Raw genomic sequence first — 22855 nt, 5'->3', positions numbered from 1 at the left:
CAAATAGCCATGAGCTGCATTTAGACCCAAAGGTCAGCTTGGTGGCAAAATAGTAAGAATCCCTCCATTTCATGCCGGAGGGATAGCTCGATAGGCAGGAGCTTGAACACATCTGTGATATCCGCTTTAGATAGCCAGGCACCGGTGCCTATCTTAATGATGGCCTGAATGGTCAGATTGACTGATGTGTACTTGAGAGAAAATTCCTCGGAGGGGATCAGGGAATTCAGACATGGATATGTGAGAAATGAGGTGCAGAAAAGTCGTAAACTAAGCGGAGTGGATTTGTGAACTTGCCCTTGACAAACAAAATAAAAGCACAATAAAATCCTATGATGAACCCCTTATCTAACTCTGTCTGTAGCAGGGCTTCAATGGCCCAATCATCAGTAGCTGTTGACTGCAGGTTCTTGCACTCATAAGTGGAGTGGGGTAAGCTGATGAGGCTTGTGTAGAATCCTGCCATGAAGCCGTGTAGCAGGAATACGGGCAGTGAAGGGGTGGGGTGTGTGGAGAGGACATCTATCCGGCTTAGTCAGGATTTGTTAAGCTGCTTTAGGTGACAAGTGGTCTTTGGGTGTGCCTTGTGGCATGAAGTACAGACGTGCAGTAGGCGGCACTGGCTGAAGGAGCATGTGCATTGGTTGAAGTCGTTGCTATTGGTCGTGCCCCCCCACTGAAAAGACTGGTCATCCCATTTTGTCTACCAGCTGCTGTTGTGGGGGGCCTGGTGGGCTCTGGCCGAAGTGGGAGGTGTAAGGGAAATTTAAGGGGCGTCTTGTGGCTGCCTTAGAGAACCAGTTTGCTGTGTGGGCGTAAGATTGGCAAATTGCACAGAGTGGTAAACGAAGAACAGCAAAGTGGCAACAAAACAGTTCCGTGTCTGTGACGCTCCAGTCTGTATGGATCTGGAACTGGGCAAGTTTTTCTGCTTCTTTGGCTAAAAACGACCGATGGTAGTTGTAGAAGGCAAACCCTCCATATTCATAAGCAAGATCTAACGCTGCATGAAGGTATAAGTCCAGCTCTTCCCTCTGTATGGGGGGTGGCTGAACAAAGGACATCTATGTACAGTCCGAAGGCTAGAGCGAACTCAGTGGCTGACAGCTTACAACTTAGCCTGGGATCTTTCGACCTGACAACCACTAAAACTTCCACCCAGGCGTATGATTTGTTGTCAGCTAAGTCATGGACTGAGATGAGAAGGGGTGCCAAATTGACGTCCTTGCCCTCCAATATATCCTTGCTGATGCTGGCTGGGATAAGATGAGCGGGGAGGATGACAGGTGTAGGGCCTGCCGTACCTGCAGAAGGAGAAGCTGTCATCTGGGCCATGACTGGGTCAGAGAGGGCCGTGGGTGGGCGAACTTCCAAAAGTGTGACTCTGGTCTGGATGTCCGAAACTGTTGCAGTTAGGGAGGAGAACAAAGAACGCAGCTGGGAAATGGCCCCGGAGATGGATTTCAGGGATGCCTGCTGGGTCCAGCTGCCGCTGGAGGTGGGAAGAGGAGCCTGAAAAGCTCTGCCTTCCTGGCTGGAGCGGAAAAGGGAATATCCCTGCGTCTCAGCTCAGAAATGAGTTTGGGGATGGTCCATCCCCTGAGGGACTGTATGCTGCTGCCCTCTGAGCCCACGGAGGGTGGCAGAGGGGCAGGTCCTCACTGCCGGCCTGCGACATGGCTCCAGCTAGAAGACAAAAATGGGCAGGGTGCTCGTGTTTAAGAGGAGTCATAACCGTAAGATAGAGAGCGGAGTGGTAAAGAGAAAACTTGGAGAGGAGGAAAAGGGAGAAGTACAGGGAAAGGAATGATAGGCATAGTCAGGAGCTGACAGTGTTCTGTTGTGGCAGAACTATGTAGAGTGGAAATTTAGAAAACTCAGAAGAGTGTGAGGTGACCGAGATGGGCCAGGAGGTGACTGGTCAGATAACTGATAGCTTGGGTGCCTGTTTGTGGTGAGCACAAATCTGTGAGCACAAATCTGTGACTAAGCACTAGACCTCTGTGAGAAAGTGCTTTTATTCTTTTGCACAAATAAAGTCTACCTTCTAAGGTTATTTTTGGTGTGCGGCTGTCCATATACCTTTCCTCCTGATTTTTTCCTTGTGCATTGCCAGCACCCACGGTCTCTGAGGAGGACATTGATTGCTCGTTGCACTCTTCTTTTCTCCTACTGTTAAGCGATCTTGTCTGCGAGTTGAAGAATCGCCCTTCCAAAGCAGAGTGTCATGTATAGACATATGTGACAGAAACAAATGTCTGGAGAGCATTCCAATGATGATGTATGTGAAGTAACGGTATAGTGAGAGGGTGCTACAGAATGATGTGATAGAGAAACCTGTGAACTACACACCTGACTGACGCTTTAGCAGCGAGTTCCTGATTAGGATCGAAAATCGGTCAACCGGGAACACATGCAGTAGGGGTGATATAAGTGCAACAAGATTTCTTACGTTTTTTGTGTCCCCCTTGTATGCGATTGGCCCTGGGAAATAACGTCTAACCTGGTGCACAATGGAACCTGAACTCGACTGACCTGAGGGAGAAAAGACATACGGAAAATAATGAGTGGCTCATATGAATGCCACTGGAGACGAGTGGTCGATTAAGTGCCACTAATAATGAAGTGTGGCTGTGTGAGTGCCACTGAGTGTGCTTGCAGTGATAGCAAGGATTTATGCTGAGATGTGTACTTAAAGCGATAGCAAGCAGTATATGTTGAGATGCATGTTTGCAGCGATTGTAAATGGGTAAATGCTGAGATGCGTGTTTTTTCAGCGATTGCAAGGAGGTTATACTGAGATGCATGTTTTGCAGCGACTGCAAATGGATAAATGCTAAGATGCATGCATTTGCAGCTATTAAAATGAGTTAATACTGAGATGCACGTTTTGCAGCGATTGCCAATGGGTAAATGCTAAGATGTGTGTATTTGCAGCGATTGCAAGGAGTTTATACTGAGATGCATGTTTTGCAGTGATTGCAAATGGGTATATGCTGAGATGCGTGTTTTTGCAGCAATTGCAAGGATTATGATGAGATGCATATCTTGCAGCGATTGCAAGAAAGGTTTACAACTGATAGGTGAAAAGAAAAAGTATAGGAGAAATTGTATAAGTAGGAACAAACTGCGAAGTAGCATACGTAACGAATGGTAGACTTATGATAGGGACTGTTACGAATTGGTGTGTGGGATACTCGTGATGCGAACCATTGTGCCGCCGGTGCAACTAGGTTTCGGATTGGAATGTGATGCGTGTAGCTGCCGACGTGATGTGAATCGGACAGAAAATTATTTAAATAATGAATCGTAAGATATGTTAAGAACCACTACGAATCGGTGTGTGGGGTGTGACTAATGTGAACCGTTGTGCCGCTAAGGCGACTAGGCTCGAATCGGAGTGATGCGTATGGCATGAAGGTAACATGAACATTACAACAAATAATTTGTAGGGTACAAGGGTCAGCGGTATGAATCAGTGTGGGATGTATCCGATGCAAACCTTTGTGCCGTTGCTGCAACTAGGTTTGAACGAACTGTGGTAAGTGTGCAATGCATCCAATGTGACTCAGAGAAGAAAACAGTGAACGGGCCTGTAACTGGCCGACGAACTAATGACTGTTTAGTAGAGAGCTATTAATGATTCGCAAGCCCGGCAGCGAGAAACCATACAAATGGGATGGGGAACATACCTAGAACAAAAGCTGGTTGGATATGATACAACAAGGGGGGTTGCGAATCCTACCTGTAACAGCGAGCGAGACTTGATCGACAAACTACAACCAAGCAACATCAACGTACCGTATTTGGAACAACAGACTCACAAAACACGCAGTGAGCTGAAGAGTCGGCCAGGTGACGTAAAAGATCACGCACCTAAACCGACAAGGAGCAAGGGCGAGTGGTCAGCTTAAAAAAAAAAGGCTCCTCCCATAAATTGAGGCCACCATACTGGCCTTCTAATATATATATATATATATATATATATATATATATATATATATATATATATATATATATATTGTTCCTTGTATTGGAAATAGCAACATAAAAATGAAGAATTCTAATAAGTATTTTTTTTTATTATTTTTAGATAGTTACTTGAAGATATCACGTTGACTTTCTCTACCTCAGTATTTACTGATGCCTGCTGGCAACACACTTTCCTATTGGCCCATTACTATGATGGACTGCCTCACTGGCTGGTAGAAATGTGTGAGAGACAGGAGCAAATTGGCAAGGTTCCAGAATGGCTTGGCATTTAGCTAGTGTGATGGCCTGTACTTTATATTTTTCAGCAGACTTTTTGACCGAAGAGAAACCTCAAACAATGCATCAAATAAAACAAAATGTACCATGGTTATCATTCAAAGTAAAGAAACAGTTTTTGCAAACTAATCAACAAATTTACTATAAAATTGATATGACCTTTAACGGTAATTTGAATATTTAACATGATACCTTTCTGTTACAGAAAAAAAATACAGTAATACATTGGGTTGGAAAAAAACGACTGTGAGGTTGCATGGCCATTTTTTCTTATACCTTGGTACTTTTCCATAAGGGTTAATTATGCTTGTCATCCATTTTACTGGTAGAAGTGAAATAAGTCAAATTAAGTATTATATATTGGCACAGCTCTAGCATGAATACTTACAGGGAAATCCATAAATTACTTAAAGCTAAGCTGTTTTCAATACTGTAAAAAGGAAGAATATAAATAAGTGACCGAGACAGCAGTGCTTACCCCTATTAATGTATAGACATGGCACTTTTCATGACAGCAGCCAATGATTAAACAAGCCTCACAAGATACCATTAGCAATGCTTCAGTGAGTATATTGGCTGGTAATGCAAAAGATCCAAACAATTGCCAGTGATAATTGGGTACTGTATGGGTTAATGAACCGGCTGAAACTCGGGTAGTCCTAGTAGCAGCCATATACACAACAGGGACTCTGTCCAAAAACAGACTGGATACATATTAAGTTTACCATCACCATCAACACATTACCTCCTGCCTGGATTCCTTCTCATGGCTACCTTCATAATCCCCATGGTTTGAGACTTGAGAAAAGTGGGCTGGACCCCACCCAAATATTACCTGTTTATTAAAACTTTGTAGCAAGGATGCTCCCCTTATGTCAAGTCCTGTCAAGTCCTGTGTGTGTCCCTTGTGATGAACATAAAGTTACAAGAATAAAATTAAAACTGTTCAAAATTGTTCTAAACCTAAAAAAAAAAGTAACAGTGACTCCAAACCATTATAGTTTACTGTTAAAATTAGCTGCAAATATTTTTACTTCCTGAAATATAATTTGGTGTGTTGCCAATTAAACAGTCCCAGAAAAGTAAAATTAATTTCCTACAATCTCCTAACAGTAAAAGTGTAGAATATAGTGATTAAGCATAGATGCATAGCATTGATCAAATAATTTCTATGTACGCAGTGGCGTATCTAGGGTATGGCAGCCATGGCAAGTGCCATGGGCGCCATATGAAGGGGCGCTGTTGAGTGGCTGGGCAGCAAGGCACTTACCAGGGTCTGAGGGTCTCTTCTTCCCTCCTCCCGAGCATAGGCAGGATCTCCTTTTTAGCAGCTTTGCTAATGGACAATGGCAGCGCTATCCCTGCTGCGTTCAGCCACAGCCCTCCCCTGTTCTCACAGGCTCTCCCATTCCATCTGGTTGGGTTGGCAGCGCACAAAGAAGGAGGAACATTAGTTTCTCCCTCTCCTCTGTGAAAACTGAGGTCTTAAGTGATGAAGATTTCATCACTTCCAGTATTGGTTCTGCATTTACCTGACCTTGGAGGGAAGAGGAGGGATCAGGGGTCTAATAAACCCCAGATTTCTCCATAAAGAGAATATGTCACTACCCAAAGTATCACAAGGGATGATAAATATCACTAGTTTTGTTAGCCGTTTTTTTTTTTGTTAAGGTTATCTGAAAGATGGGTTTCAAATGTTTCGACAGGGGCCCAGTTTTAGTGCTTGCCATAGGCGGTATTTTCACTAGATACGCATCTGTATGTACGGTACATTTTATAGGATTGTACACCCCATTAACACCCATCATACGATAACATACCTAAATAATAAAATAAACACAACAAGGATTGTGGAAAAGTTTAGGCCACGGCCCCTTTATTGGGTTTAAAACAATTTTAATTCTGAAATGAACTTTAACCTTTAATACCAAACAGAACCGCTGTTAACCATTAACAGACCAACGTGCTTAGTCACTAAGACTCAAGCAGCAATATCTTATACCAACCAAATAACAGTTTACCAAACAATGTCCACCCACAAAGTGGGCGACATTACCAAAAAAGATGGACCTTCACTATCAAAGAAAACTGTTAACCATTAACAGACCAACATGCTTAGTCACTAAGACTTAAGCAGCAATATCTTATATCAACCAAAAAAAAGTGTACCAACCACTGTCCACCCACAAAGTGGGCGACATTACACCACATAAAGAGGGACCGTGACAAGGGGAAACAAAGGCGAGGAAGGGTGGGAGAGCAGGTCAAAAGATCCAGAAGGAAGGCTGAGGAGAATCCAGAAGTGAGTCCAGCTGACAGACCTGAGGTAAATGCTGACTCCGTCCAGTGACAGGAGAGGATATAAGTAAAAGGTTACACTCATTGGCTAGAAGTTTCCCGCCAAAAGATTTGTCACCAATCAAGTGCTCAACAGCTGAGGTAAATTTTCCTAGCAACAGCATGTGACAGCATGTGTCACTTGAAACACAAAACAGAAAGAACCAACAAAGCAGCCATAGAGAGACATGTACTTAATAATTATCATAGCCCTCTATTGAGAGTAAAATGTATTTATAAAACAAATGGGTGTTAGGGGTGACAATCCAATGGGGCCACTTCTCTATTTTGTTCTTTCATGGCCCTGACATTCTACTAAAATGCAGAAATTAGCTTGGGATGAATTCACACTTTTCTGGAGGCTGAGACAAGTCTAATGTTATTGCAAAGCAAACTGATAAATACTTGCATTTTACAACTGTCAAAGATGAACTACAGTAAAAACTGTATACATTTGAATATGCATGGGAACAAAGAAAAATGAAAATATTCAACCATAGTTTTACTTGTTTGTTTGTTCAAATTGGAAAACATATCATTCTGTCATCCTCCTATAAATATAAAGCAGGCTGCACATTGCACAAACAAAAAAATGTGCAAAAAATACCGCTTTCGAAGCGAGCGTACTTGAATCTGATTGTTAGTACACAGCTTTCAATAGCCGATCAGGACAGTTCATCTGATATTATCTGATGAAACAAGCACAACATTTTGTTCTCATATAATACCAGATCGTGCAATTTTCGTTTAATCTGTACTGATTTAGTCCGAAAATACAATACATATCCAATACATGACATCACTTCTGATGTTTTATTCTGTCGTACGAAAATTTTCGATATGAGATTAGCATGCAAAAAAAAAAAAAAAAAAAACGGCGGATCATTACCCTATGTTTTATTTCACTCATTTATACAACACTGACATATTCCGTTGTACTTTGGAGTATTTGGAGTACTGTACACTGAACTATTTACAGACATTCCCAACCTTCAAAAACAAATTTCAGGGAGGTGACGATTTGTGTCGGCACAGACCCTGTCAGCTGGGCACACATCCGGACACGGGGCACACATCGGGACATGAGGCACACATCAGGACATGGGGCACGCAGCAGGGCATTGGGCACACAGCAGGGCGCAGGGCACACAGAGAGGCATGGTGCACACAGCATGGCACTGGGCACACATCAGGACATGGGGCACACAGCAGGGCATGGGACACATAATGAGGCACACAGCAGGGCATGAGGCATACAGTAGGACACACATCAGGACATACAGCAGGGCATGGGGCACGCACCAGAGCACATCATAGGGCACACATCAGGACATGGGGCACACAGTAAGGCACTGTGCACACCTCAGGACATGGGGAACACAGCAGGGCATGGGACACCTAATGAGGCACACAGCTGGGCATGGGGCACACATCAGGGCACATCATGGGGCCCATAGCAGGGCACAGATCAGGGCACGGGGGAAAAACAGCAGGGCACAGGGCACACAGCGGGGCATGCATCAGGACATGGGGCACACAGCAGGGCATGGGGCTTACATCAGGACACTGGGCACACAGCAGGGCATGGGACACACAGCAGGGCATACAGCGGGGCATGGGGCACACGGCAGGGAAAACAGCGTGGCATGGGGCACACAGCAGGGCACACATCACAGCACTGGGCACAACATGGGACACGCAGCAAGGCACTGGGCACATCATGGGACATGCAGCAAGGCACTCGGCACACCATGGGACACACAATGAGGGAAACACATCAGCAAGATCCAAGCAGCTGCTGTTTACCCTACTTGCAGAGTAGCGTGGGAAGCGGCTGTCATTATACCTCTTGTGGAACACTCCTTCCCGCCACCCCCCTCTCTTCTAGTCCGTCCCAGGTGATGACAGATCTTGTCCCTAAAAAGCGTCTGTCAGACCTCTTGTGGCATACTTCTCCCCGCTGACCCCTCATTTTACCTTAGAAGCACCTGGGGTGGACAAGAGGGAAGGAGGGGCCGGCGGGGAGGAGCATGCAATGAGAGGTCTAATGACAGCCGCTTTGCAGGGACCAGATCTACCCGTCGACTAGGCTGTGATTGGCAGGTCAGCTACACACGGTCGGAATTTCCAACCAAAAGCTCACATTGAACTTTTTTCTTGTCGGAAATTCCGATCATGTGTAGGCGACATTTGACATCGGCATTGTCAATCAGTGGGGAGGGTGGAGTTTTATATACGAACAGATCTGGATAATGCTAACAAATTGAAGTCAAACTCTAACTAAGTAATATGCAGGTTAGGCAACAACATTTTTTTTCCATCTAGGATAAAGCCTTAAGGCCATACATTGTACAATATTTTTCAGATTTACCTTCAACAATGTAGTGCAAGGGCCTGCCTGATTACATACAATTTGAAAATGTTTGGGTTTAACCTCATATTATATGGTCATTATTCTGACTCCGATTGTTGTGAAGCGATTTATCACTTGTGAGACCTCTATGCCTGGCCTGTATAAGCAGATATAATCACTGAGGACAATCCTTATCAGATAGCTTGAATTTACCAATACCAATTCTATTCACAGAAGTTGCTTTAATCCAAACATCAGAATACATCAGATGACAGGTTACAGCAGATAAACAGGTTATAGTATTGTGCGGTCAAAAGATGATACTGTCTGTAGCTTACTATGCAGAATACATGTGCCCTTGTTACATGTGGCCTGTAAGCAGTCTCCATAGAGAGGAAGAAGAAAGTCAGGAAGAAGGGGTGGAGCATTACACAGAAAGGAAGTGTGTAATAGATCAGACAAAGAAAATACAGAACTGTGCATTACCACAAAAGGTCACGAGATGGCAGCATATAAACAAAACATAACATCCATAGAAAATGGTTAAGAGAAACAGTATTATATATAACAAATTATACGCCGATTGGGCGGCACAGTAATATTATATATATATATATATATGTATATATATATATATATATATATATATATATATATATATATATATATTATATTATATTATTATGAGGTCAAACCTAAACACTTTCAATGTGTATGCAGTCAAGTAGGCCCTTGCACTACATTGTTGAAGGTAAATCTAAAGAAAATTGAATAAGAAAATTGTATGGTATATGGACAGTGTAACGGAACCCCAAATGGGACAGGGGTTAAAGCTGTTTAAGATATTCCATTCCTGATCCCAAGACAGCTACCAACACTCCACAGTCAGGCAGACAAACCCCAAGAACATGACACACAGCTCTGTTTGAGGTTCCACACGAATAGACCCTTTATTGAAAAAATCAGGCTCTTATATACAGTTAGTAACCAAAATGAACAATGGCCCAACTCCACCCACAACATTACACAGGGTGCCCCAATACACATATTTTTGGTAGACATCATGACTCCAGCTCTGACATAATTTACATGAGCTAATTAACTACAGCTGATAATTTAGACACCTGACCTTCAGGCTGTCTGCTAACTCACAATACACATTTATCATCAATAGACCTTCACACAATACAGAGTCAATTAGCACACACCATCCTAGATTCATTTACATCACACCAGACAGACAGATGGCTTGAGTTGATGACATTAACACTTAACAGTATGTGTCCCCACATTATGAATGAGTCACTTTTTCAATTAACCTGTTGAGTTCAGAATCAACAAACAGCAACCAGTTCTCACAGATATCCTGGAATATATTATGGATAATCATTACATAATAGTCCCATCTCAGGTAGTCCAACATATATTCTGATTGTCTATTATTTCCTGGCTCATACTTTGTAAGAGCTTCTGGGTTCCACGGGCCCTCCCGTTACAGACAGCTTAACTCAAAAGGAAAATTGTACCAGAAAATTGTATAATGTATGGCCAGCCTTACATAAATAAATGAAAACTGACTATTGTAAGCTCCCCTGTCAGTGCTTAATGGTTTGTCCCAACTCTGTAACTGCTACATGTGCAGAACAGCTTGTTCTGTTAAAATCAATAGACTTACTGGCAGGATCACCAGGAGAAAAGAAAAAAAGAAAGCCTAAAAAAGAAAACAAATGCAGCCATCACATATACTGTAAGAATTAGTAAGCTAAAATATACAGTAATAAATGTTTGCTTTTGGGTTTAATATTGCTTTAGTAGCACCTGTAAGGTCTTAAATTAGTTTGATGTAAAAGATGAAATACAAGGGAGCCTTTACTTTTCTACTATTTTATATTTTCAGTACTAAGATAGCTGGTGGTCATTACAATGTGTGCCAAATGCTTCTTAGCAATTCTTGTTCATGACTGTTCTTTAAGGGGATAACTATAGTCTATTTGGATAGCTGTTCATAATGACCATTACCATTATTCAAAAAGACATCCAGGACTATAAACTTCATTGCGGAATAATACAACTCAAATATATTTTATGTTCTCTATATAATTACTAAATAATACATGCTAACAACCAAACACGGAAAACAAGCTGGGACAAACACCTTAATCTCCGGTTGGCCTTGGAAATAGTTGTGCTGCACTGAATAAATGGATGTAATCCTCTGCAGTTCTAATGCCACAAAACAGCCTTGCATATGAGCCAGTAAAGGGCGGCACTTCTTTTTCTCTGTATCTCACTGAGAGACATAAAGGTACCTACAATGGGAAAGATTAAAGCATATCTAAACCCATAAACAAAAATGTAATACATATTAAAGCCTATAGAGCTTTTACAAAAGGTGCCTGCATCAGTTGTAATTAAAAAATTTCAGGCATTTTTTCACTTGGTACTACTGCATTTGGCAAGTGTTCTTTTCCTAGACAGCTATACTCACTCTGTTCTATGGTTGTCACACAGGTTGGACTTAATTCAAGTCTTCCTCTCTTCATCTCTATTCATAGGCATGCGCACAGGGTACACCCTAATCACCCTGTGTGATGCAGCTTCCCTCTGCTGAACACTCCTACCCCCCGTGGCAGCTGAGGCTACAGAGAAATAAACTGGGGAATCGCTTTCCTTAGTCCCTTTTTCTGCTATTTCACCATAGCTCCTTGATGTCGCTCCTAAAAAATTGTAAAAAAAAAAAAAATTGATATATAATTATAAAGAAATAATAAAAAAATAAAACTGTAAACAATAATAACAAAATAAAAGAATAAAAACAAAAAACTACTGACACCAATCTCAGCCCTACTGACACCATCCACTGCACTACTGCGCATGTGTGTTTCAGCTTTGGGGTGCACACCCTAATGCAATAGGCTGCGCACGCCTATGTCTCTATTGCATAGGAGATTGTAAATTTAGTAGATTACAGGAGGAAGATATTATTGTTTGTTTTTTATGTTTAACTCACAGAAAGCAACAAGGACGCTGTATTTCTGGCAAGATCAACAGGTTACTTTGTGCACTTGCTGAAAATGTTCATAACCTGAAAAATAAGATATCCAATATGGATATCTGGCCTAGATGATCCTGTGTCTCACCATTAAAGGGGTTGTAAAGGTAAAAAAAATACCTTAGTGCAGTCCTCCTTCACTTACCTCATCCTTCGATTTTGCTTTTAAATGTCCTTATTTCTTCTGAGAAATCCTCACTTCCTGTTCTTCTGTCTGTAACTCCACACAGTTACAGACAGAAGTTGGGTCTCAGACCCACAGTTGGGTCTGAGATCAAAAGTAACATTTCTGTCTTTGCAGATGACACCAAGCTATGCAGTGGAATAACGTCCTTACAGGATGTCTCCAATTTACAAGCCGACCTCAATGCTCTGTCTGATTGGGCAACTAAGTGGCAGATGAGGTTTAATGTAGATAAATGTAAAGTTATGCACTTGGGGGCTAAGAATATGCATGCATCATACATACTAGGGGGAGTACAACTGGGGGGGTCTGTAGTGGAGAAGGATCTGGGGGTTTTAGTTGATCATAAGCTCAATAATGGCATGCAATGCCAAGCTGCGGTTTCCAAAGCGAGCAAAGTCCTTTCTTGTATTAAGAGAGGTATGGACTCCAGAGACAGAGATATAATTTTGCCCCTGTACAAATCATTAGTAAGACCTCATCTGGAATATGCAGTTCAGTTTTGGGCACCAGTTCTCAAAAAGGATATAGGAGAACTGGAGAAAGTGCAGAGAAGGGCAACCAAACTGATAAGAGGCATGGAGGAGCTCAGCTATGAGGAAAGATTAGAGGAACTAAATTTATTCACTCTTGAGAAGAGGAGAATAAGGGGGGATATGATCAACATGTACAAATATATAAGAGGTCCATACAGTGAACTTGGTGTTGAGTTATTCACTTTACGGTCATCACTGAGGACAAGGGGGCACTCTTTACGTCTAGAGGAAAAGAGATTTCACCTCCAAATACGGAAAGGTTTTTTCACAGTAAGAGCTGTGAAAATGTGGAACAGACTCCCTCCAGAGGTGGTTCTGGCCAGCTCAGTAGATTGCTTTAAGAAAGGTCTGGATTCTTTCCTAAATGTACAGAATATAACTGAGTACTAAGATTTGTAGGTATAGTTGATCCAGGGTAAATCCGATTGCCTCTCGGGGGATCAGGAAGGAATTTTTTCCCCTGCTGTAGCAAATTGGATCATGCTCCGCTGGGGTTTTTTGCCTTCCTCTGGATCAACTGTGGGTATGGAGTTGGGTGTATAGGATTTTACTGTGTTTTTTTTTTATTTTGTTTTTTGTGGTTGAACTGGATGGACTTGTGTCTTTTTTCAACCTGACTAACTATGTAACAGTAATGCAAGGCTTTCTCCCTGGTGTGGAGTGTCGTGCTCGCCCCCTCCCAAGGAATACAGGAGAGTGAGGACGCTCTCTACGTTGCAGATAAAGAGCTGTGTGTTAGTGGGCGCCCTGACTCTCCTGTATTCCAGGGGAGGGGGCGAGCACAACACTCCACACCAGGGAGAAAGCCTTGCATTACTGTGTGGAGTTACAGACAGAAGAACAGGAAGTGAGGATTTCTCAGAAGAAAAAAAGGACATTTAAAAGCAAAATGGAAGGATGAGGTAAGTGAAGGAGGACTGCACTAAGGTAAAGGAAGCGATTTAGGAAAAAAAATGTTTACCTTTACAACCCCTTTAAGTATTTCAAGAATGCCAGATTACTGGCCACGAGGGTATTGTAAGCAAATTAGGCAACCTTATAAAAACCTCCGCACAAAATTAATTAAAGGCTTTAAGATGAGCAAAGGTTTTTGGAAAAACTGACTAAACTTCTTTAAACTATATCAGATCTGCAATATGTAATCTCATTGATAGGAATGCATTGGGTGGATTTACCAAAGGTAGATTGACTGTGTACTTTGAAAGTGCAGTTGCACTCATTTTCTTTAGTAAATGTGACTGGAAAAGCTTCACTTTGTGAAGAATACCTAATCAGATGCAAGGGAAAAAAAAACTTTGCTTGAACATGATTGGATGATGGGAATCCGCAGAGCTTTACCACATTTAGTAAGCTCTGGAGAAAATTTGTGTAGCTGCACTTGAAAGGCAAACATTCTGTTTTTCTTTCGTAAATCCATCTCTGTGGGTAATTTTGCTCATAACAAACAATACTGTGTTGGGAACCGAAAAGACTATATATATATATATATATATATATATATATATATATATATATATATATATATATATATACACACACACAGAGCAAAATTATAAATGCAACACTTGGTGGAGTTTTTCTATGTACACAAAAGCCCTATTTCTCTCAAATACTGGTCTGTCTGTCTAAATCTGTGTTAGTGAGCACTTCTCCTTTGCTAAGATAATCCACCCACCTCTCCGGTGTGTGGCATAACAAGATGCTGATTAGACAGCATGATTATTGCACAGGTAGGAAAAAATATTCAAGTATTTAAAGTGGGCATTGATTATCTGATGTTTTTCTTTTTTTTAAATCTTTACAGCTTCGCAACAGTAAAGCAACAGGCTATTGTTTGGATCAAGGTTCTGAAGATGACAACAAAGCCATTTTGTACCCATGCCATGGCATGTCCTCACAGGTAAACAATGATTAGAAGGCGAGGTTAAAGTTAGTTTTCCTTCATACTGCAGTTAATAAAGCAGCAGTTAACTCTTGAAAAATAAAAAAGATTGTTCCCTCACAGGTCAATGTCATACGGTGCTAGTATGCACCTGTAAAGTGTATCCCTCCAGCGGCATGCTGTCAGGGTTTCCATCTTCACCCAGTCTTCATTCCAGGTTCCAGTGCTCCGATCGCTTGAATGGCTGGGTGCCGCGATGACGGCTGCACATTTAGGAGATATTCACTGTACCTAAAGGTAAGCCTTATTATAGGCTTACCTGTAGATACCAGTAAAAAGCTGACTTTACAACCAATTTAAAGTGTATTTAAACCCAAGCACAAAATTGTAATATATTGCAGATCACGGGTCCTTAGATGTGGTGGATGAATTAATATTGTCAGTGCTTTTTTCTTTTTTTAAACCTAGTGATCATGTCAGTGACAAATTTCCTGTCCTAGGGTGGCAACAAACACTGTACCGTATCTGTGGGTGAGTATCATTGTCAACCTAGGACAAGAAGTGTATTAAGATTACAGAACGCCTCCCTCTGTCCATATCTCCATAACATGAACTTATACTGTATGTGGCAAAGTCTGATGGGACTACTTATGATAACATTGCAGAGTGAACAGGAAACCCTCCATTCAAGAGAAATTATCTCCTGAAGTCCATTAGGAAACCAACATTTCCATCAATGGGTTATCTGCAGCTCTCCCTGGTTCCTCCTGCTGACCTCCACCTCACTACTGTATCTGATAGTTACACAAAAGTCAGCAAGAGGAGCCACTGAGAGCTGCAGGAGACCCAGGAGTTTGAATGTTATGGAAGTATTAGTTTCCCAGTGGACTTTGAGAGGTAATTTCTCAGGAAGAAGAATATGGCTCCAGCTCTAGCAAGAATAAAGAAGGATATGGCTTGAGAAGGAAGAAATAAGGGAACATTTTATACTTACCTGACGGTAATTTTCCTTTCCTGATGCAAGCATGGCAGCATATACGTATGGGTAGGCTCCACCCCCTGCCCAATCACAGGACCGGTTAAGTTATATTATAAAAGTAGGTCTCCTCCCTGCCTGCAGTATTCTCGTAACTTACTATAACTGCAAAGCCCTTATTTACATGTTCATTCATTTTTATTTATTTGAGAATGGACCCCTAACGTGTTAAATGTAGACCAGGTCGTAGTTTACATATTAACTCTGGTGGAACTATTTTGGAGTTCCGTCAATGAATGCGCAATCAGTTTGGAAGAGCTGTCTCTGCCCTTATCTGATGGATTTGTCCTAGCCATCTAGGCTTTGACTAACTTGATAAAGGAGCAATCCCTAGAGACCAGATGCCCTCACCCCCATACTTCCTGGATCCTGAGGGGGGGTCTCCCCTATATAGGTGTTCATGTCTGCCTGTACAGCGGGAGATTTGTCACAGGAGAGGCTTGAACCTGTGCGGCTTGGCCAGAAGTGTCTGGCAAGGTGAGGGGAAATAAAAATTCTGCTTTCAGCAGTAGTATAACCGGCTGTAGCAGTGAGGAAAAAAAAGAGAATACTGCAGGCAGGGAGGAGACCTACTTTTATAATATAACCGGTCCTGTGATTGGGCAGGGGGCTGAGCCTACCCATACGTATATGCTGTCATGCTGTGTCAGGAAATGAAGCATCGGAAGCCTCGGAAGGTCTTAAACTATGAGTACAGGCAAAAAATCGTAAAAAAAATTAAATTAGGGGGTCATATTATACGCCCGGTCGCCTTATACGCCGGGAAATACGGTAGTGCATATAGAGGGACTCTTTATTTCTATATAGCCCTTTATAGAGGGATCATTTCACAGAAACACTTCTATAGACTGGACAACTACTGAATATAAAGATACCTGCAGGCAAAGTTTCTTTACCTCACTACATTGTGTACCATGGTAAAGGAAAACAAAAACGCTTAACCAGTATGTCACCTTCAGTGCATTTGTAGTCCTGTCCCCACCTTATCAGAAGACGCAACATGTGGGAAGAAAAGCAACTCAATAAAAAGGATTAAACTCTATTCATGTAATTAAAAAAATATATATTTATGTAATTAAGACTTGAAAAAAAATGCAACTTTAGCTTTTCAGTAACTATAAAAAATATTCTCTTTACTGCTTATTGTTCCAACATATCGTAATAGCAAATCCTGTCTGCTTAGCTTTATTTATCCAAGCATAAATTTTCCTATTACCAGCAGCAGCTCTGCCCTATAAATTTAAGATAATGCTCAACTAAACATTTTGTTTTCATAATGGCTATTTGTGAATGTCATATTCTCTGCAAAGATATTTCTTACTGCTGTTTATTTCTCCTTTTGTGAGAATCCGAGGTGACAGATTATGAAGCGCTTGCATTTGCATGTTCTGCATTTTAACCATTTACTGCCACATTACCTTGAACTGATGGAATTGTAAGCTAAGCCATTCTTAAAGTGATTGTATACCTTTGTTTTCTTTTTTTTTAAATAACAAACATATCATACTTACCTCCACTGTACAGTTTGTTTTGCACAGCGTGGTCCCAAACCTTTTCGTCTGGGGTCCCCCGGCGGCTCCTCCTCGCATCGCTTACCTTGCATCGCTTACCTTGCAGGCACGCTCCTGAGTCCAGCATTTGTGTCCATTAACACAGAATTCTCGACTCGGCCCCGGCCCCCATGTCATTGGATTTGATTGACAGCAGCGGGAGCCAATGGCTTTGCTGCTATCAATGTATCCAATCAAGAGCCAAGAACCCCAGGCAGAGAGGAAGAGCGTGTCTCTGTCATGAAATTACAGGGCTGAGGTGAGTAAAACGGGGGGCTGGGGCGGTCACTGTCAGAAGTGTTTTCACCTTAATGCAATGAAAACATTAAGGTGAAAAAACATGAGGGTTTAAGTGTAGGTTTTTGAAAGACCAAGCACAAAATGCCACAAACAGCAATCCATCAGAATTTATTTGCAAGGGCTTGTAAACAGAGTAAAACATGTTAATTTTAACACAGCCCAGTTTCATACACATATCATGTTTAGCATCCCTTCATAATAAACCATTTTCTACGATACACGTTTTCTACCCCAAATAACAAGGAGTTATGGGTGTGTATGGGTGTGTATGGGTGTGTATGGGTGTGAGTACCCAATTGACTCTCTAACATGGTTCCACCAATATGATATGGCAGTTTTATTGATTTGACCTATGGTTAATTGGCAAATGATTCTTGTTAGAAAGACTGCACTTTTCATATTTTACAAAACCTTAATTCAATGTCAAAGAGTAAAAATATTCCAACAAGGGGTGCTCAGACAGAATATTGCAATATGGGTAAAAACCGCCTGTCAGGCCAGAGTGACCAAGTACACTCTAGTCTCCCACTATAATCCCTTCTTGAGCACATGGCTCAGCCAGCCAGTGACTCATTTATCTTGATTGATCCACTCCACTTGTTCTTGAGCCCAGATTTCCTTTAAGATCCTGTTCTGTACACATTGCTTGAGGATTAGCCTGAGCAGTTCGGCTGTGTGCTGTCTTTTTCCATCCACCCACAAAGCATAAATCAGTGGCATATGTTAAAAGTATGTTTTGAATTGTATCTTGCTACGTTACAAAAAAGTGCAGAAGATAATTGCCTGTTGTGTCTTTTGGCCTGAGTTTTTTTTTTATTTTTTTTATAGAAGATCAAAAACCAACTAATTTCAAAGTACTTGTCCGTATGGCATTCCAAGTAATATTTGATTTATCTAACCATATAAATGAAGGATTACTAAAATAAGCTGCAAAAAATATGTTAGAAAAATGATAGTTTTAACCTTCGTTACTAAACTCCTAAAGTAAAAGCGTCTCAGGCCTTTGATCACAGATGGCAAGTAAATAGAATCTGAATTGTATATTTAGTAAGCTGCCTAATCAAATAGATTTAAATTACTGATGATAGCAAGGACAAAATGTTAGACTATTATGCCGCGTAAACACACAACCGTTTTCCGGGTTCTAAAAAATTACATTTTTCTTTTAATGTCATTAAAAACGATTTTGTGTGGGCTCTAGAGCATTTTTTACAATCTAAAAAATGGGCATTAAAAATTTCGAACATGCTTTATTTTTTAACAACGTTTTTAAGGTTGTAAAAAACGGTTGTGTGTGGGCTTTAACGACGTGAAAAAAACGCGCATGCTCAGAAGCAAGTTATGAGACGGGAGCGCTCATTCTGGTAAAACTAGCGCTCATAATGGAGTAAGCACATTGTTCACGCTGTAACAGACTGAAAAGCACAAATCGTCTTTTACTAACACGAAATCAGCTAAAGCAGCCCAAAGGGTTAGCGTCACCAGCATGGAACTTCCCCTTTATAGTGCTGTCATACGTGTTGTATGTTACCGCGCTTTGCTAGAGCATTTTTTTTTCACGATTGTGTGTAGGCAAGGCCGCTTTAATGATCGGGTTGAAAAAAACTTTGTTTTTTCTAGACCCTTAAAAAGGTCATTTTTTTAGAACCCGAAAAACGGTTGTATGTACGCGGCATAAGTGTAAGGCATACAATACTGTGGCCATCTCTTCATTCAATATGATTATCAGTTTTCCAGGATTCCAGGAGTGTCTTCTGGGTATGTGGTAGGCCCACCAACCAGCAAACCTTTAATATATCCAGGTATACCACATAACTTTGCAAATATAGGGCTAGATTCAGGTAGATTTCGGCGGGCGTAGCGTATCTCAGATACACTACGCTGCCGTAAGTTAGAGCAGCAGGTCCTGTATTCACAAAGAACTTGCGCTGTAACTTACGGTGGCGCAGTGTAACTGGGCCGGCGTAAGCCGCCTAATTCAAAATAGGCTGGTTGGGGGCGTGTTCTATGTAAAATACTAGTGACCCCGCGTATTTGACGTTTCTAACGAACGGCGCATGCGCTGTCTGTGGACGTATCCCAGTGTGCATGCTCCAAATGACGTCGGCAAATCGTCAATGCTTTGGACGTGAACGTAAATTACGGCCAGCCCCATTCACAGACGAGTTACGCAAACAAAGTAAAATTTAAAAAATTTTACGCGGTTCCAACGTCCATACTTAACATTGGCTGCGCCATCTTTTTGGTGGTTTATCTTTACGCCTGAAAACCCCTTACGTAAACGGCGTATCTTTAGTGCAACGGCCGGGCGTACGTTCGTGAATAGGCGTATCTAGCTGATTTACATATTCTAGGCGTAAATCAGCGTACACGCCCCTAGCGGCCAGCGTAAATATGCAGTTAAGATACAACGGCGTAGGAGACTTACGCCGGTCGTACCTTAGCAACATTTAAGCGTATCTCAGTTTGAGCATACGCTTAAAGTTGCGACGGCGCGGATTCGGACTTACGGCGGCGTATCTACTGATACGCCCGTCGTAAGTCTTTATGAATCTGGCCCATTATTTATTACATATGTATTTTTTTTTTTTTTTGCTTTCTATTTTCTCTGAGTCTGCACTGTAATAGCTGACAAGGAAAGAGAACAAGTTAGGTAACTGATCCACATACTACTTTGATTCAATATAGTCAAAAGCCCTAAATTATGATTTATGTGCTGCATTGCATCCACGCAGTTGTTGGAGATCACAAACTGTTAAAAGAACTTGCACATGTTTTGCTGCAAAGTTAAAGCCACTTGTCTTCAAATCAGGGAACCCTCTAGAAGTGCATTCTACTTTTCGCAATTTGCCAGATGAAATCACTTTATTGAAGGATGGCTATTGCTTAGATAACCTCAGGCAGGGCCTAGCAGCCTAGTCTGTGATGTGCAGCTATTGTGAGGGCAGTACAGCACAGAAATTATTAATAATGTCTCCTGACAGCGAAGACATTACATCAAACAGGTGTGTGAAGCAGATACCTTTGTTGTCCTCTCTAATTGTCTGCAGTTATAGTGCAGATGCAAACAGGCTGTATGTATACAGAAAAATCCTACAATCTCTCAAAGTTCCCATCACAAAAAAGGCAGACATAAGAGGATATACAGCTAAGTAGCTTGCCATTCTTTGATCTAAAAACGGAGCAGTTACATTTATTCATTAAAGTAAAAAAAAGATTATCCTAAGATCACAGTCTTATGCATTGCTAAGTTAACTAATGTTTCATAAATTAACATTAGTGCTTTCATCATTCAATCAATTTTCTAAATGGCTTTTCAGGGCAAGATATAACATTTGCATAATGATGTGCACCCGTTTGGCCCCCTAATAAGCAACAGCAGGGGTTGCATTGACTTACTTTACTTGCTGAAGCTTGACCACTAACTTTGAAATGATGCTTAAAGAGTACCATTACTTAAAAGCTTGTAATTGATTATCTCTACAATATATTGCTGCTTTGTTCCGCTTTGTTCTGTTTGAAGCTGAAATCCAGGCAGATAGAAAAGACACAAATGACTGCAAAAACATTTTTTAATGCAAGCAGTTAAAGCACCAGAGCTTAGAGAGGGAAGGGAGAAGCAGCACATGTAGCCAATCAGGTATGCTACAGTGCATGGAACTTGCACACAGAAGGAGATAGCAGAGAGACAAAGGGATGAGAGATGAGTCTTATTGCAGCAGGAAAAAATAAGGTCTCCTGTCCTGCCAGATAGGGCTGTGCGTTGTGAAAGACCTGTGTAAATTTAGGAACTAGGGGCCAGATTCACAAAAGAGATACGACGGCGTATCTCCTGATACACCGTCGTATCTCCTGATACGCCGTCATATCTCTGAGAGTATCTATGCGGTTGATTCATAGAATCAGTTACGCATAGATAGCCCTAAGATCCGACAGGTGTAATTGACTTACACCGTCGGATCTTAGGATGCAATACTTCGGCCGCCGCTGGGTGGAGTTTGCGTCGTTTTCCAGCGTCGGGTATGCAAATTAGCTTTTACGGCGATCCACGAAGGTACGCGCGTTCGTTACGTCGTCGCTAGTCGGTTTTTCTCGTCGCAAAGTTAGGCCTGCTTTTTCATGGCTTAACTTTAGACGAGCCATGTTAAAGTATGGCTGTCGTTCCCGGGTCGAATTTCAATTTTTTTTTTTTTTGCGTACGACGTCCGGGAATACGAAAGTACGTTACGCACGTCGCCATTCAAAACATTACGACGGGCGACGTCATTTCGCGCAAAGCACGGCGGGAAATTTCAAAACAGAGCATGCGCAGTACTTCGGCACGGGAACGTGCCTAATTTAAATGGTCCCCGCCCCATTTGAATTAGGCGGGCTTGCGCCGGACGTCTTTACGTTACTCCGCCGCAAGTTTACACTCAAGTGCTTTGTGAATCAAGCACTTACGAGGAAAACTTGTGGCGGTGTAACTTAAAGACGATACGTTACACCGCCGCAGTTCTCTATGAATCTGGCCCACGATGAACAGAAATCCAAAACCTAAAGTTCAGATTTAAAAGAGAAGTATGGGCTTTGTATTTTTTTCAGATTGATACTTACCTAGATGCATGCAGCATCAGTCTGATGTTGCATTTGTCCCCCACTGGTTCTAACACTGAGAACCGAATGATCAAACAACGCCGATCGATCAGTTCTCAGGGCTCCCTGAGAAGAGGGCTGGTGACTGTCAGTCACCGTTGTCTGCTCTGCTCACGCGCACTGGAGCTCTGGGCTGTGGAGGGGGCGGGAGTGGCACTTAGCACCTCCCATGTACCGGCTTCAGCCCGCTGTCTGCTGAAAATGAGTCACAGGAGTGCAGAACGAACTGCACTCATGTGATCCACAGGAGAAGTACAGACAAAAAAGCTTTGGCTGCACTTCTACTTTAAGAAATAAAAACATTTGTAGTATCTACTGTATGTTTATTTCATAACATCAGCACTGACTTATAAAATCATTTCCTTACAGTCGCGAGTCTCAGCTGTGCGTGACTTCATGAAATAAAAGTGACATTTGCTATTACATTATACTGTGCTTGTCTAGTAGTCCCTGCAGTGATATGTTACCCCATACTGTCAGGGACACAGGAGATCAGTAGCTCACACTACATGCCAGGAATGGACAGTTATCCTGCAGCAGCACAGGCAGAAAAAGAACTGAAGTGTGCCAGTTGAGGCTTGATCCCTTCTAGGGATATGGGGTCTGCATGATTGAGATTTCGGTAGGCTGAGAAAAAAGCAAGTCAATTCCTAAAAGTAACATAAACGTTTTATTTGTATGGAACTAAATAAAAAATAATCTCTAAAACAGTCGCTGAGAC

The 22855-nt window shown here is 41.8% G+C and overlaps 1 protein-coding gene across 1 annotated transcript in view; it reads left to right on the top strand.

Annotated features, from left to right (window-relative positions):
- GALNT9 (polypeptide N-acetylgalactosaminyltransferase 9) overlaps positions 1-22855 on the top strand; it is a 467683-nt gene that overhangs the window by 426183 nt on the left and 18645 nt on the right. The window contains exon 9 of the mRNA XM_040347718.1: positions 14536-14631. Coding sequence (XP_040203652.1) covers positions 14536-14631 — 96 coding nt within the window. The remainder of the gene's footprint in view (positions 1-14535; positions 14632-22855) is intronic.

The sequence above is a fragment of the Rana temporaria genome, chromosome 1, assembly GCF_905171775.1.
Source record: "Rana temporaria chromosome 1, aRanTem1.1, whole genome shotgun sequence".
Classification (NCBI taxonomy): Eukaryota; Metazoa; Chordata; class Amphibia; order Anura; family Ranidae; genus Rana; species Rana temporaria.
This window is presented reverse-complemented; position numbering and strand designations above follow the sequence as displayed.